General features: G+C 43.6%; 1 protein-coding gene across 8 annotated transcripts in view; it reads left to right on the top strand.

Moving 5' to 3' along the window:
* Positions 1-3,566: 3,566 nt before the first annotated feature.
* Positions 3,567-17,675, top strand: part of LOC132207756 (zinc finger protein 418-like) — a 38,974-nt gene continuing 24,865 nt past the window's right edge. For 3 of the 8 annotated variants that reach the window (XM_059643634.1, XM_059643638.1, XM_059643632.1), the window contains exons 1-2: positions 3,752-3,962; positions 11,918-15,940. In XM_059643634.1, the coding sequence (XP_059499617.1) occupies positions 12,148-13,185 (1,038 nt within the window). In that variant the 5' untranslated portion in view covers positions 3,752-3,962; positions 11,918-12,147 and the 3' untranslated portion in view covers positions 13,186-15,940. The other 5 variants (XM_059643637.1, XM_059643633.1, XM_059643635.1 and 2 more) reach the window with 5 other exon arrangements.

Genomic DNA, 17,675 nt, shown 5'->3' with positions numbered 1-17,675 from the left:
GCAGCAAGGCCACAGGGTTTGAAGCCCAGTGGGCACGGACTCAGCCAAAAAGGACTATAACTTAGTACTTAGGCATATCTTTATTATCATTCTGGACTTTGTAAACTCTGTATTCCCATGCTATTTTTCAAAAAAACTATTTCAATTCTGTAACAGCACATAACGTATCTGTACATAGATATTCTGTACATAAGATGGTGTTGACAGGCGACATTACAAACTTATCACTGCACTCTTTTGAGTGCATGTGGCAATAAAGGCTATTCTATTCTTTTGAACTACTCCTTGTTTTAACATTGATTTCAGTCAAATATAAGGAATGCTTTCATTGTCACTATCATGGGAACTCTGTGTGGACACAATCCAGTTTTCACTAAGGGCTTCTTTCACTTCACTGGGGGAAAGAGACTTTTAAATCTTTTCCATACTTGTGCTTCACGGTCCGAATCCTTTTCCTGTGCCTTGCAGATCCTGGGTGACATTACACATTTGTGTTGTCTCATGACACAACCGTGGAACAGTTAGGGAAACACTGGCAGCCACATTCTCAACTTTACCGAGATAACAAATTGTGGAGCTGGATGAACACAGCAGGCCAAGCAGCATCTTAGGAGCACAGAAGGTGACGTTTCAGGCCTAGACCCTTTCTGATGAAGGCTCTCGGCCCGAAACGTCAGCTTTTGTGCTCCTGAGATGCTGTTTGGCCTGCTGAGTTCATCCAGCTCCACAATTTGTTATCTCGGATTCTCCAGCATCTGCAGTTCCCATTATCCCTTCTCAAGTTTACCTGTCTTGTCTTGCAAAATAACTGACCCAGCTGCTGTCTGTTCTATCTGACATGATTTAATTTTTGTCACTGGATAATTCTTTTCAAACAAAAATTCCCACCTTCCCCATTTTAGAGCAGAAATTCACACCAAATAACATTTAGGATGAAGAAACCTTATCATCCAGAATTGAAGATTTACTTAAATACTCCAATAATATTTGGAAGTTTACTCTGGCCAGAAAATGAAATTACAAACAGAATCACAAAGGTTTTGAAATTCACCATTTATCCAGGACTCTTTCCTCAAACTAAATACAACACCATTTTGAGGAAACATGTTATTCCAATTAACATATTTGCCTTCCTTAATAGAGGGATCGAGTTCCGGAACCAAGAGGTTATGGTGAAGCCGTATAAAACTCTGGTGCGGCCGTAGTTGGAGTATTGTGTACAGTTCTGGTCACTGCATTAGAAGAAGGATGTGGAAGCTTTGGAAAGGGTGCAGAGGAGATTTACTGGGATGTTGCCTGGTACGGAGGGAAGGTCTTATGAGGAAAGGCTGAGGGACTTGAGGCTGTTTTCATTAGAGAGAAGAAGGTTTAGAGGTGACTTAAGAGAAACATATAAAATAATCAGAGGGTTAGATCGCGTGGATAGGGAAGAGACTTTTTCCTAGGATGGTGACAGCGAGCACAAGGGGGCATAGCTTTAAATTGAGGGATGAAAGATATAGGACAGATGTCAGAGGTAGTTTCTTTACTCAGAGTAGTAAGGGAATGGAAAGCTTTGCCTGCAACGGTAGTAGTTTCGCCAACTTTAGGTATATTTAAGGTGTCATTGGATAAGCATATGGATGTATGTGGAATAGTGTATGTTAGATAGGCTTGAGATCGGTATGACAGGTCGGCACAACATCGAGGGCCTAAGGGCCTGTACTGTGCTGTAATGTTCTATGTTCTATATGACTGATTTTCACCACAAGTTACAGACTGAATCTAATTGAGGGGTCTGAGGTAATTATATATAGAATAACGGACACCTGAGAGTGAGTTAAGACTGGAAGCTAATCAAAGCCACACTCGGTCAAATGCAGCCTTGATATCAAGGGCTGTCACTCTCACCTCACCTCTCGAATTCAGCTCCTTTGTACATGTTTGAACCAAGACTGGAAAGAGGTCAGGAGCTGAGTGGCCCTGGCAGAACCCAAACTTGGTGTAACTGAGCAGGTGCTACTTGACAACACTGGTGACGATACCTTCCATCACTGTACTGATGCTTGACAGTTTACTGCTAGGGAAATTAATGGCTGGGTTAGATCTGTCCTGCTATTTGTGTGCGGGACATATCCTAGCAATTTTCCAGAAAGGTGGGTAGATGACAATGTTGTAACTGTATTGGAAGAGCTGATCATATGGGAAAAATGATTGCATTTCTTGTCATACTCAGAGCAGGTGAATGGTCTCTCCTTAGTGTGAACTCACTGATTTGTCAGCAGGTGAGTGGGCTGACTGAATCCTTTTCCACACTCTTGCTAATGTCAATTTGATGTATCAGCAGACTGTGGGATTATGTGAATATCTTCCCATGCTCTGAACAGGTAAACAATTTCTCTCCAGTGTGAACTCACTGGGCTCCCAGCAAGTTTGATGTACAAACAAATCCCTTCCCTCACACAAGGCAGATAAACAGACTCTCATCACTGTGAACTTGTTGCTGTGCAGTAAGGTTGACTGACTGCCCAAACCCTTTGCACAAGAACTGCAGCTAAACAGTTTCTTCACAGCAGGTGTTTCTGGAGGCTGGATAACACTGTGAATTCCTTCCCACGTGTACAACAGGTAAAGAGCCTCTCTCCAACATGACTGCACTGATGAATTTCCAACTGTGATGAGTGATTTAAATCTCTTGCCCCAGTCTCCACATTTCCATGTTTTCCTCATGGTGTCAGTATCCCCATGCCTGTCCAGGATGATTGATCAATGTAAGCACCATCTGCACACAGGCTTATGGATAACTATGTTTTTTTTCACATTTATATCTTCTCCCTAAAAATCCTGTGAGGCAGCTTTACAAAAAGTCATTCTTGTCAGTTCAGATTGGAAATTCTGATTCGGCGGAATATTGCGTCCTTTTGTTCACAAAAAATGTAAATTCCTGCCCGGGAGGTGGTGGCATTATCTCAATGTAATTGGTCTAATCATCCATTACGCAGACTATTGTCCTGGGGAGGTGTATTCAAATCCCAGCAGGCCAGATAAGTGTGAAAATTAAGTCATTAAGAATCTGTGTTTAAAAATAATGGACTCTGTCAATTACTCTAAAACCCCTCTGCACTCCCTGCTGTCCTTTAGGGAGGGAAAGCTGCCGCCTTTCCCCACTCTGACCCGCATCTAACTCCAAACCCACAACAATGTGGTTGGCTCTTCACTGCCCTCTGGACAATGAGGGATGGACAGTTCATACTGGCCTGCCCAGAGATGACTACAAAACATACAACTTTTTAAAATGAGAAACCTCACCCTCCTTCCCAAGCTGAGATACAAATAAGCTCTGGGCCAATTCCTCTCCTTGTAACAAACTTGCACAACTATAAACGCGCCTTAGGAGCCGAACGTCATACGCAATCTGAGCATTCTTCAGTTCCGGGCTGATTGATGGCATGTATGGCCTATAGAAAGAGGGGCAGCCCGGGTATCTTTCCGGGATTGGCTGGGCGTCGAACCAATCAGAGTGAACAATTTACCGGAGCCAGGCTGTTTACGGAGCATGCGTAGTATCAATGCCTGAGGTGGTGGGTTTTTAAGTGTGAGATGGAGATGGAGAGGGGGACCCCGGTGAGACGCCGGGAAACTGCATTTACATGGGCTTAGACTGAACGGATTTACACACAGCAATGTCAAACTAAGAGCAACGTTTGTCTCTGCTGGACTGAGATGGAAGTGCTTTGAAGCGGCTGGTTATTGAAGCCCAAAGGTCAGTGAGCCGGAGTTTATATTCTCTCTCGCTCTCTGTGTGTCCCTCTCCAGAGATACTGTCTGAATGGCTGAGGTTTTGCAGCACTTTCACTTCCTACCACAGGTGGACCAGTTAAAAAGCTGCTTTACATCAGGGAGGCGGTTGGTTGCAGAAGTCGGTTCCTCACCTCCCGTGTAGTGTTTCATTTTCATTCGGAGACCGGCTGGAGTAACAGAAGGTGAGTGGGACTGAAATGAACAAGTCAGCAAGCTTACTGTTAATAAGCTTGAGAATTCTACAAATGAATCAATCTATTTTACAAACAGTGATTGTACACATTTATTGTACAAGTGAACCTGAGTTGATGAAACGCATCAGCCTTGGCACTATCAAGGGACATTGTCTGTGTGTATCTCCATATTCATCCATATTTGTATGTGTTTCTGCCTGTGTCGGTATGTCTTGCTGTCTGCAATAGGACACCACTGTCCCAGAAGAGTATACCTGTTAAGTCTTAGAATCCCTACAGTGTGGAAGCAGGCCATCTGGTCCGTAAAGTCTGCATTGACTCTCCAAACAGCATCTTGCCTAGACCCACATCCATACCCTATCGCATAACCCTGAATTTCCCAGTGCCAATTCACCTAACCTGCTCATCTTCAGACTATGCAAGGAAACCCACACAGACACGAGGAGAATGTGCAAATTCCATACAACGTCTGTGCGTGTATCTATAAATCTGTTTTTATGCCTCTGTCCATGAGTGTGTATGTCTGTGCTCCAAGCTCTGCCTGCAATGGGACACACTTCAAATGAGTGAATGCTGGAAATGTGCTTCAAATCAGAGATTAATGTAAATCAATGATCTGCTCCTGACTGGAAGTGAGCTGTCAGGTTCAGGTTTAGGTTACCACTACATTGGTAAAGCTCAAACAGTATTTGTTAAACGTACAACACTGAGATCCAGACAATGGGAGCAGAGGTGCGAGCAGCCTATCTCTGCCTCTGCTGTAACCACACAGAATGCATCAGGGTGAAATGAAAGAAGGGTCTGGATTAGAAATTATATTTCATAAACAGTGATGACATTGGGAGTGTTGACAAAATGTTGATTTTCATTTACAATAACTACATGCAACATATGTATATTGGTCAGCAAAGGGTGTAATAAGGTTAATGCTGGCAGTGGGAGGAACTTTTTCTGAAGGAGTCTGATCTGAGACTTTATCATTTTATGATGATGTCTCCAGGACATGTCTTTTATTCCCGCTTCGATATCATTTCCCAACTTGACTGCCTTCCATTCACTTGTCTGATCCAGAGGTAACTGTCAAAAACCAATATTTCACTTTGTGGACAGTTTCATATGACAATGTTTGGTTTTCTTTAATTTCAAAAGCTTCACGTCAGGCTTAATCCAATCGAACACAAACAGCCCTCTTGATTTGCGCCCAAACTACATCCCTGTACTCCCTTCACCACTGATGCACAGTTGCAGCAGTCTCTATTATCTACAAGATGCACTGCAGTGGCTCAGCAAGGCTCCTCCAACAGCACCTTCTGAATCTGCAGTCTTTACCATCCAGAAGGACTGATGCAGCAGTCACATGCGAACGCCACCACTTGCTAGATCCCGTCTAGGCCATATACCATGCTGACCTGGAAGTATGACGTGGAGGTGCTGGTGTTGGATTGGGGTGGACAAAGTCAGGAGGCAGATGATATCAAGTTATAGATCAACAGGTTTATTTGAAATCACAAGCATTCTGAACACTGCACCTGAATATATCACTTTTTCTTATGATGTGTAATAAAGTAGCACTTCACCTGACTAAGGAGGAACACCCTGAAAGGTTATGATTTCAAATAAACCAGTTGGACTTGAACCTGGTGTTGTGAGACTTCTGACTTTGACCTGGAAATATATCATGTTCCTTCTGTGTTGCTTGGTCAAATTCCTGGAAGTCTCCTTTGATGGCAGTGTGGATCTACCAACAGTATATGGGCTTTAGCTGGCCCCAGCCTCTCCAGAGCAGTTAGCGATGGGCAATAAATCTGGCCCTACCCGGCGCTGCCAATGACTCATAAGCAAATAAAATAGTTATCATATTTAAATTAATATGCTAATTAGCAAGAAAACTGAAAAGGGATATTTATAGATCATATGTTGAAGGAGTGTGGTTCTTTTTTTATCACCCCTCTATCATTTGCACTTTGTTATTTTCCAGTTCTGTTCTGGCCCCTGCTGGGGTCACATCGATTTGACCTGTTCTTCTCCTGAGGAGCGCCATGAGTTTATAAATTACTTGCACACAGATACATGAGCTTCAAGCAACAGATCAAATATGGGTGTAAAGACTCTCCAATCTTTTTATTCGCCTGTGTCTTAAATGTGGACAGTTCTCAATGATCCCAATCTAAGTGTACAACCCCTTCCTAATGAACCTCACTGACTTCCTGACCATGCCCTGTGGGTTGAATTCTCTCCGGATTGTTTCAGGTCAGTTTCTCTTGGGAGAACGTGTCACTGTCTTGATGATGTCACAATGCTGTCTCGTTAACCCCGGCCACATTAACCATTACATTTCTGGCTGTTTCTCAAGGAGCTGCATGTGTTTGGGACCCTCTCTGCAGTGCGGGTTCACTGTGAATTGACATGCCATTTCTTTCATATATAACATATTATAACTACACATCCACTGATAGCCTAATGTAATGGCACATATCAACATTCAGGTGCATTTATCAAAATGTGTGCCTGCCTCAACATCTTTCCATGTTGGGCTGATCTGTCAGGGAGTGACCAGATTATCAAATGTGGTTCCCTGAAACAAAATGTAAGTATTGACAAGGAAAGATATCATTCAAAACATCTCGACATTCCAAGTATTAACAGCAACCTAGGTGGATACTAGATTGCAAGGCTCTCCTGAACTACATCTGAAATCAATTTTTCCCATTCGTTTATCATCCTGAACAATATATTCATTACTTTCTATTTAAAATTGGAGGTTCCTTGATGCATACAAACTTGCAGGGTTTTTGGGATTGAACAATGACTAATATTTGTTCTAATCACAGCCAGCATGATCTCAGAGGGCTGAAGGGTCTCCCTCTCTGTTCGACCACAGTGATTCTAGGATCCAAAGAGAACAGGATCAGCTACTCAAATCTCTCCAACCAACTGAAGCCCTGAACCCCTGATGATATTCTTGTAATTCCAGTCTCAAACTTCTCACGGAACTTAGCAACTTTCATCATAGGCACAGCCCATATTTGAGCTCCTTTCTACAGAGATAGAATGGAAAAGGAGGAAAATGATGTTTCACTTATTTGAAACCAAAGTTTGACTCCACTGGGAGCACTGTCAACATTTGTCACTGCCATTTGGTCAAAGGAAATAGAGGCATTGGAAATGTGTCACACAGAATCAAAAAGGCATTATCAGAACTGAAATCCTGTAACCCTCAGGCAAGTCTGGGGAGCCTTTCTCTAGAAAAGAGAAGACTAAAGGATGATATGAAGGAAGCCTTTAGAATGATGAAGGGCTTTAAAAATCCAATAGCGGTTTTATGAGAAACCTCTTTACCCTGCAACAGCTCAGAATGTGCAATTCATTCCAATAGCATGAGATGGAGGTGAACAGCGGAATATCTTTGAGAAGTTGGATGCATACGTGAGGGAGAAACGAATAGAAGGATCTGCTGAGGTAGGAGATGAAAGGGGAGGATGTGGAGCATAAATACTGATGGAGACTAATTGAGTTGATTGGGCGAGAGATTCAATGGAATAAAGACAATCATATTTACTTCTGAGCTAACTGGAGCGGGTGAGGAAAACCTTATTTCCTATCCAGGACAAAATAAATTTCCTTCATTGGCTTTTGGGGATCATTTCCTTGGGAATGTTCATTCCCAGGCTCAAAGAGCATCAGCCTCACTGGAAGCAAGGTGGTGAGAGTGGCCAGTCCAGCAAAAAGAAACCCTTTGACCCTCTCGCTTCTCCCACTGTCAGCATGAACAAGGCTCAGTCTTGGATGTGAGTTTCCTTCATTTTCAGATCAATTCATGGGGTATAGTATTTATGTGGAGGTCAGCACTTATTGCCCATCTCAGTTGCCCTCCTTGAGAAGATGGTGGTATCTGGGACTGTAGTCTTTGAGGTGTAGGGTCACTCACCATGTTTGTGAGAAGTTCTAGGGTTTAGACCATAAGACCATAAGACATAGGAGGGGAAGTAAGGCCATTCGGCCCATCAAGTCCACTCCACCATTTAAACTATGGCTGATGGGCATTTCAACACCACTTCCCTGCACTCTTCCCCATAGCCTTGGTTCCTTCTGAGATCAAGAATTTGTCGATCTCTGCCTTGAAGGCATCCAGCGTCTTGGCCTCCACTGCATACTGTGACAATGAATTCCACAGGCCCACCACTCTCTGGCTGAAGAAATGTCATCTCATTTCAGTTTTAAATTTACCCCCTCTAATTTTAAGGCTGTGCCCATGGGTCCTCGTCTCCCCACCTAACGGAAAGAACTTCCTGGCGTCCACCCCTTCTAAACCATTCATTATCTTGTAAGTTTCTAATAGATCTCCCCTCAACCTTCTAAACTTTAATGAGTACAATCCCAGGATCCTTAGCCCTTCATCATACGTTAAACCTACCATTCCAGGGATCATCCGTGTGAATCTCCGCTGGACACGCTCCAGGGATAGTATGTCCTTCCTGAGGTGTGGGGCCCAATCACAATTTACAATCACTGAGAGTACAGGAACAGCTAATATGGAATATTAGATTAGATTACATATATTATATTCCCTACAGTGTGGAAACAGGCCATTCGGCCCAACAAGTCCACACCGCCCTTTGAAGCATCCCACCCAGACCCATGCCCCCATAACCCACACGCCCCTGAACACTGCAGGCAATTTAGCATGGCCAGTCCACCGAGCCTACACATCTTTGGACTGTGGGAGGAAACCCACGCAGACACGGGGAGAATGTGCAAACTCCACACAGACAGTCGCCCGAGGCGGGAATTGAACCCGGGTCCCTGGCGCTGTGAGGCTGCAGTGCCAACCACTAAGCCACCATGCCGCCCAACTGAGAGTAAAGGAACAGCCAATATGGAAGATGATGATATTCAAGTGCCAGTTATTTCAGTGACGCCATTAGATCCTCATGTGATGGTCATTTTGAGAATTCTGTCTGCAAATCTTCCCTTTCTCCATCCTGTTAATGAGAATGGTGTGCAGTATGGAGAAGAGGATGCAGGTGCTAACTGAACCATGTAACTGATTCACTTGTTTTTCTAGACAGTAGATGCTGTCTGTTTGAAATGCGCTGTCTAGCAGCATATATAATGCGGATTAACAGCAGATCCAATTCTTATGATCATTTGTGAACTTTCTTATACTTCAACAGACTGGATGACTGACTGAATCCTTTCCCACACTCAGAACATATGAATGGCTTCTCCCCAGTATGACCTCACTGGTGTACCTGTAGGCCAGATGAATCTCTGAACTGCTTCCCACACTTGGAGCATTTGAATGGCCTCTCCCCTGTGTGGATGCTCTGGTGTCTTACTGGGGCAGATGACTGAATTCTTTTCCACAACCTGAGCAAGTAAATGGCCTCTCTCCAGTGTGACCAATTAAAGATGGGCAATAAATGCTGCCTAGCCAGCGATGCCTTCATCCTATGAATGAATTTTTAAAAATTCAGAGTAGGTGAATGGCCTCTCGCCTGTGGCAGCACGTCGGTGTTTCCACAGAACAGATGAACCAGGGAATCCCTTCCCACACATGGAGCAGGTGAATGGCTTCTCCCCACTGTGAACACATCGGTGTTTAGTGAGGCTGGGTAACTGATTAAACTGACTGGTTCTTCCCATGGTGAGAGCAGATGAATGGTCTCTCTCCAGTGTGAGATGTCTTATGTGACCTTAGGTTGGATGATGATGTGAATCCCTCCCGCACACAGGGCAGATAAAAGATCTCTCTCCAGTGTGACCTGATTGTGTGACATTAGAATGGATGAAGGCATGAATCCCCTCCGACACACAGCAGATATCGGTCTCTCTCCAGCGTGAGCTCGATTGTGTCCCTTCCCTGAGAGCAGATGAAGCTTCTTTCCCAGCGGTGAAGACTTTTATGTTACATTTGGCTGGATTCCCCAAGTGAATTCCTTCCCACATGGAACAGCTAAACGAGTTCTCCCCCGTGTGAACAGGGTTGATGTTGAATTCGACCTTTAGAGCTCTTAGCAACAGCTGCAGAACAACAAACCAGCTTGGCGAGTCAACCAACCTCAAGAGCTCTTAAAGCTTTTCGCACAGAGCATTTAAAAGGTCTCTTTTTCAGTGTGAACCCACTGGTGTGACACGAGGCTGGGTGACTGAGCAAATCCCTTCCCACACATTTAGCAGGTGAACAGTCTCTCCCCAGAGTGATTACAACGATGAACTTCCAGCTGGCCTGGGTACTTGTACCCCATCACACAATCCGCACATTTCCACGGTTATTCCATGATGCTGATCTCCTGACATCTCTCCCGATTGGATGGTCTGTTGAATCCTTGTCCATAAACACAATGTGTGGACAGTTTCTCTGTTCTGTGGACTTTCATTTCCCAGAATGTTAACTGGATGATGTTGAATAATTTCTGCAGTTGGTTCACTGGAACATTCAGAATCAGGTTTGTCAGTGTGCGGGTGTTGGCGCTTTCCCACTCACACTGATGATTGAAATCTTTTCCCACAGACATCCCAGATAAACATATTCCCTTCTTGTACTGATGGTTGGATCTTGACATAATGTTTGATTTGACTCTCCCATCTTCAATGTCTTTCTTTCTATTACTCTGTGAAATATTTACAAACATCATTACTGTCTGTACAGGGTAAAATCTGTCAAAAAAAATTCAATTTGAGAGATATTTTCCTCTATTGCCCCCCCCCCCAAAAAAAACATGTGATCCACACTAAAAGATGTGAAAATCAGTGCCAAAAGTAAAAGCAACATTCCTGAATAAATCAGGTTGTTGTTCCCAGTGTCTATGATTCATTGTCTACACTGAGGTACCAACTTGTGATGGGTAGTACCTATCCCAGTGGTGGAAACTACAAGGTCTCTGCCCAGAGGGAGATCACACAAGACAGATGGTACCCTTTGCTGCCACTGTGCATTAATGGTGAAGAAAGTGAAACTTGAAGGTGACAGGCAATCAACTGTGCTGTTTTGTCTTGTATGGTGCCAAGCTTCTTGAGGGATGTTAGAGCTGCATTCATCCAGACAATTGGCATTCTCTCTCATACCTGACTTGTGTCTTGTAAGTGGTGGACAGACTTTGGGCAGTTAGGAGGGGAGTTGATCACTGTAAGATTTCTAGCCTTCACCCTGCTCCTGCAGTGACTGTATTTATATAGTTAGTCCAGTTCAGTTTCCGGTCAACCGTAACCTCCTGAATGCTGATAGGGGAGGATTCAACAATGGTCCTGCCATTGAATGTCAAAGAATCATGATGAAATTGTTCCGGGGTGAGCATTATTGAGCATTCATTGACAATTCAGCACTTATCTTGCTGTGCTGTTGTTCACTGATCTGGGGCTGGTGAGATCCCTTTACTGTGGATCTGAATACATTGCTCTGTTTCATCCCTATCCTCCCTGATCATCTCTTTGCCATGTCCTAAACCTTTCCTAATGAATGTTTTTAACCCTACAGTGATTGTTTCTTCCGATCATATCTCAATGAGGTTTCCGTGACTGCCCAACCCCTAGCTGTGTGTAGCTGATTTATTCCACTTGCACAAATGTAGCTTCCCTTGCTTCTGCAAAGCCTTACTCGCAAACAGCCCTTTCACTCTCCTGTGCTCCTGTTTGCTTCTATTCTTCGTGCTCTCTCTTTCTCCTACCTTGCTCCCTCTGTTACTGTCTACTAACTTTCTCTCTTGTTCTGTCCTCCCGTAGAGGCCAAAGTCTTGTGTAGGTCCAGACCAGGTGGCAGTTACCCTTCTCTGATGGATATCTATTAAAGAGTTTAGGTACTGCAGCAATTCAGCAATTTTGTTCTCATTTTTTCGTTGTGCCATTCCTGTAAATTACCAGATTTGTTGAGATCAATTTCATAACCTAATTTTCTGTTTTTTGGGTTCTGATTTCCTTTTTTCTGTTTTAAATCAATTTCACAGGATCTTAGAAGGAGAAGATTTGCAGTTGGGAAATTCAAGCCAAAAATCAAATCAGGGTATGATGGATTTGCTCAATTGGTCACTACCTGAATATCAGCAGGTATTGAAAATGGAAGGGAAAAAAACCCATCCACATCTGGGAAAAAGAACATCTGTGTTCTCTGCATGGACGAGGCCTCAAACAATCTTCTGACTTCAAGAACCACAAGTGTTGTCACACTGAGAAGAAAATGTGGCAATGTGGGGATTGTGGCAAAGATTTCAGGTCCCCATCTGAGCTGGAAATTCACGAACACAGTCACACTGGTGCAAGGCCATTCACCTGCTCAAAGTGTGGTAAAGGATTCATGCAGCCATCTACCCTGCTGACACACCAGCGAGTTCACAGTCAGGAGCGACCTTTTCAATGTCCAGATTGTGGGAAGTGCTATAAAAGCTCCAGCAATCTGATGTCCCATCAACGTGTTCACACTGATGACAGGCCTTTTAAATGCCCAAACTGTGAGAAGTGTTTTAAAAGTTCTGGGGAGCACATGGTCCACCAACGTGTTCATACTGATGAGAGACCCTTTAAATGTTCAGATTGTGCAAAATGCTATAAAAGTTCTGGGGAGCTGATGCGTCATCAACGTGTTCACACTGATGGGAAACCTTTAAAGTGCCCGGACTGTGAAAAGTGCTATAAATGTTCCGGGGAACTAATGCGTCATCAACGTGTTCACACTAATGAGAGACCTTTCAACTGTGCAGATTGTGGAAAATGCTACAAGAGTTCTTGGGAACTGATATACCACCAACGAGTTCACGCTGATGAGAGACCTTTTCAATGTACAGATTGTGGGACGTGTTATAAAAGTTCTGGGGAACTGTTGCGTCATCAACGAGTTCACACTGATGAAAGACCTTTTAACTGCCTGGACTGTGGGAAGTCCTATAAAAGTTCTGGGGGTCTTAAATACCATCAGCATGTTCACACTGGTGAAAGATCTTTTAACTGCACAGATTGTGGGAAGTGCTTTAAAACCTCTGGGGAACTGATAATTCATCAACGCATTCACACTGAGGAGAAACCATTTAGATGCTCTCACTGTGGAGCTGGATTCAGATGGTCATCTGACCTCACTGTACATCAGCGTGTTCACACTGGGGAGAGACCATTCTTCTGCACGCAGTGTGGGAAGAGATTCATTCAGTCGTCCCATCTGCTGAGACACCAGCGGGTTCACTCTGGGGAGAGGCCATTCAGCTGTACTAAGACTGGAAAGTAATTCCCTGAATCATCTGCCCTGCGCACTCAACAATAAATTCACACAGAGGAGAAGCATCTTAGACTAGGCTGGAGGTCATGCTGGAAATGGTGTGTGAATTGGTAATATCATCTGAGTCTGAGTGGTGAAAAGAATCAAAAATAACTGAGAATGAGGTGAATGGAATAGGAGGGAAGACATAAAACGGCAAAGTAATTGGACTGAATGACCTGTTTGATTTCATGTATTAAGTATTCCAACTTAATCTTTCTTTTATAAGGTATTCAGAGGGTTTTATTTACAAACCAGAATCAACACATCAAGACCTGATAGCGTCAGTCAATTCAACAGGATCTGAACATCACCAGCCTCTGAATGTGCAAGGAGAAAAGCTGTCTGTGAGAGAAGATTTTAAGCATCACGCAACTACAAAAGCACCGAGACACACACGTGCTTGAGAGTGTACCAGTGACTAACCGTGGAAATAGCATTAACAATTTACTCAGCCTGAAAAATAATTACACCATTCACAACAGAGAGAGACTGTCCCTTTAATCTGCCCATGAACATCAGTTTCAGTAAATCATTGAACCTGGAAAGACTTCAGGACACGGACACAATGAAGAAACCATGGAAATGTGGGGACAGTGGGAAGGGATTCTGTTAGCCATCAGAGTTGGAAAGTCATCAACACAGTCATGCTCGGAAAAAACTTCAGCTGCCCCGTCTATGGGGAGGGATTCACTCAGCCATTCAGCCTTGCACACATCAGCAGGTTCACACTGATGAGGGACAGTTCAAATGTTCTGACTGTGAGAAGAACATGTTCTCACGGAAGACTGAGAAAAGAGCATAAAGGATACATTGATATATCAACACAGACACATGGTGGAGGGCCCATTCACCTGCAAAATGTATGGCAAAGGATTCATTCTGTCAACCCACCTCCTGACCCACCAACTTTTTTACACTGACGTGAGACATTTTAAGTGTTCTGACGGTGAGAAGAGCTTCAAAAGTAAAAAGGATTTACTGAAACCACCAACATACTGTCACTGGGGAGGAACTGTTCATCTGCTCTGTGTCGCAAGTGTTTCACTAGTTCATCTTGTCTTCTAATACATCAGTTTGTTCACGCTGATGAGAGACCTTTTGGATGTCGTGATTGTAAGAAGAAATTTAAAAGCAGAAAGCATCTTCTTAAACACCAGTACACTGTCACTGGGAGGAGGCTGTTTGCCTACCCTGTCTGTGGGAAAGGATTCATTTGATTATCCCACCTGAGACACCATCAAGTTCAAACTGAAGAGAGGTCATTCCCCTGTGCTGACTGCAAACAGGAATTTGTTGATTCATCTGACCTTCTGATCCACCGGTGCATTCACACAGGGGAGACCATACATGTGCTGCCTATGTGGCAAAAGATGTAGTCACCTATCCCACCTCACGACACACCAACTTGTTCACACTAGTGAGAGACCTTTTAATGTTATGACTGTGAGAAGAGGTTTAAAAGTAAGCAGAATCTGCTGAAACATCAAATTCATACTGGGGAAGGTCCATTCATCTGCTCCAAGTATGGGGGAAGGATTCGCTCAATCATATAACCAGCTGAAACACCAGCAACTTCACCTGAGAGACCAGCAATTGGATTCTGCTAATATTGCTGTTGTTACATACATCCTTGTCTAGCTGCCCATTTCCAGTGGAGTTCACAGTTTGTCAGGAGTACCTCTATCTCCCATCACACTATTTTATATTACACTTTCGGTGTTTGGCCTTGTACAAGTAGAAGTGGAACAGTCTTCAGTAGGTCCTTCTGGGGCTCTGAAAGTGTAAGTGAACAGCAAAAGCATTTGAGCACTGAGAGCAGAGATTTGAGAACACTGTCTACAGGATGCACCAGGTAGGAGCAATAGGAAGCATCTGGACTACAGACTGTAATTGATCAAGTATGTGCACATGCTGGGGCAGATGGGAGTAATTATGGAGTTGATGAAATGTTCAGTCTGGTTACATGCTGCGATGCTATGAAGTCAGCAACAAGGCAAGTTTCAACATTGAATTTGTTTATTAGAAGCTAACATCAATTGTCGTTAGAATCTTGTGTTTGCAGTACTGTAGATAAGAAAAACCTCAAAGTAAAAGTTTAAAAAGACACCAAGTTAGAGATCCTGGAATTTTAAGTCGGGTTTGAAAAGGTTTTGTGCCGGTAAAAGCTAAAGAAAGCTCTGGAAGCTTTTTTGTCAGTAAATAGAGAATGCTGGTGAAATAAATGACAACGGATGCAGCAGCCCTGAAGGAAGAATAAAATAAAATAAAATAACGATGAACATGCAGAACATCATGCAGTTAATTGAGGTGAAAGTTGTTCATATGAACTGTGACTGGGCACAGTGGGTGATTAATCAGACAAGAACAAGACTAAAAGAGATCCTTAAGAAAATGTCTGTGCAGTGAAGAACAACCAGAATCAGAAGATGAAGACACAAGAGAAAGAGCTTGAGGACAGAGGCTACAAAAGCTACGAGAAGTCTTTTTAGTCTCTATCTCGTTATTGACATGAGCAGTATAAGCAGCGTTCAACTGCTAATCACTGTCTGACTTTCAGTGTAGATTGCTTGACAGCAGATAACCTTCTCCTGACTTTATCTCACCAAAACTGATAGTTACTTCATAACCCAGCTCTACTGCCAAGTCTACTCCTTCCCGAAATGGCCAATCTAGGCTGGGAGTGATTGGTGGAAGAATGCTTGAAGGAATGTTCAATGCTCAGGTAGGTGGAGGCGCGAAATCCATATTTGTGCTGCAAGTGTCCGTTCGGAAGAGTGTGACCTGTAACAGTGACCATGAATTCACTCTTTTTGCTGCTATGCCTTTCCGCATTTTTGGTTTATAAATTCAAAGTGTGGGATCATAAGATCATGATTATATATAGGAGCATAATTAGGCCATTCAGCCCTTCAAGTCTTCTCCACATTTCAGGCATGGCTGATACATTTCTCAACTCCATTCTCCTCCTCCTCCTCCCTGTAACCTTTGATCCCCTTACTAATCAAGAACCTATCTATCTCTGCCTTAAATAAAATCAATGACTGGGAGTCCACAGCTTTCTGCAGCAGAGTTCCACAGCACTTTTGTATTACATTGTCTGCTGATTACTCTTCCTTTGTTCTGTCCCTGACTTCCCCTTTTTTCCCCTCTAATCAGAGATGTTATTACACATGCCTGCAGCAGTGGACATTGAACCCAGACCTGTCGATTCAGGAGTAGGGATACTTCTAGCTCACCACAAGAGTGACCCCAACTTCCCCGAAGTTCCAGTTGCCTCGTCCTTCCCTTCATAACTTTCTGGTGCACAGTTGCTGAGAAGCGCCTGCACCAAACTCTGCCAGAGAAGAGGAGGTGGAACTGGAGGCCTGAGTGGGTGTGGGCGATCCTCCAATCAGAAGGTTCGGGCTGCAGAACTGATCAGGAATGAAATCTTCAGGACTGGTCAGAAAAGGAAAGAGTGAAAAAATTTACGAGATCGGATCATTCTCCCCAGATATAGAGAATCTCTCAAGAAATTAACGAGAGATATCAAGAAATAGTTGTGATGCAGAGTCCATAAACTTTCTTATTTTCTCATTAAGATGTAAAAATTGAGCTAAAAGCTAATTTTCAAAACCCCACAATGATTGTTAATGGTGGTTCTCAACCCTAGTATTTGGTGTGGACAGTAAGGACTGCAGATGGTGGAAGCTAAAGTCAATGAAGGCCAAAGAAGGCAAGTCTGTCATAGGCCTTCTTTTACTACCTTATCCACCTGTGCTGCCACCTTCAGTGCTCTGTGGACATGCGCACCCAGATCCCTCTGCACGTCAATACTCTTAAGGATTTGGCCATCATTGAATAATTTCCATCTGAACTTGATCTTCCAAAATGCATCACTGCACATTTGTTTTCATTAAACTCCATAAGATAATAACGGAATAGATTAGAGTTTCAGAAGGAGATGAACTGAGACTGGACTGGAGTCATTGTTACGGAAATAGGCAGTTTTACCCATGATATAGAAATATAGTTGGAATCTCATCTTAGCGTGAAATATTTCACCAAGTTTCTGAACAGTCTTTCGGCATTAAGCAGATGCCATAGAAAGAGATTCAGTCAGTGGCTAAGGACTGTGGTAATGGGAACTGCAGATGCTGGAGAATCCAAGATAATAAAATGTGAGGCTGGATGAACACAGCAGACCCAGCAGCATCTCAGGAGCACAAAATCTGACGTTTCAGGCCTAGACCCTAGAAAAGGGGATGGGGTGTGGGTTCTGGAATGAATAGGGAGAGAGGGGGAGGAGGATCGAAGATGGAGAGAAAAGAAGATAGGTGGAGAGGACAGTATAGGTGGGGAGGTAGGGAGGGGATAGGTCAGTCCAGGGAAGACGGACAGATCAAGGAGATGGGATGAGGTTAGTAGGTAGGAGCTGGAGGTGCGGCTTGAGGTGGGAGGAAGGGATGGGTGAGAGG

Source organism: Stegostoma tigrinum, unplaced genomic scaffold, assembly GCF_030684315.1.
Source record: "Stegostoma tigrinum isolate sSteTig4 unplaced genomic scaffold, sSteTig4.hap1 scaffold_148, whole genome shotgun sequence".
NCBI lineage: Eukaryota > Metazoa > Chordata > Chondrichthyes > Orectolobiformes > Stegostomatidae > Stegostoma > Stegostoma tigrinum.
This window is presented reverse-complemented; position numbering and strand designations above follow the sequence as displayed.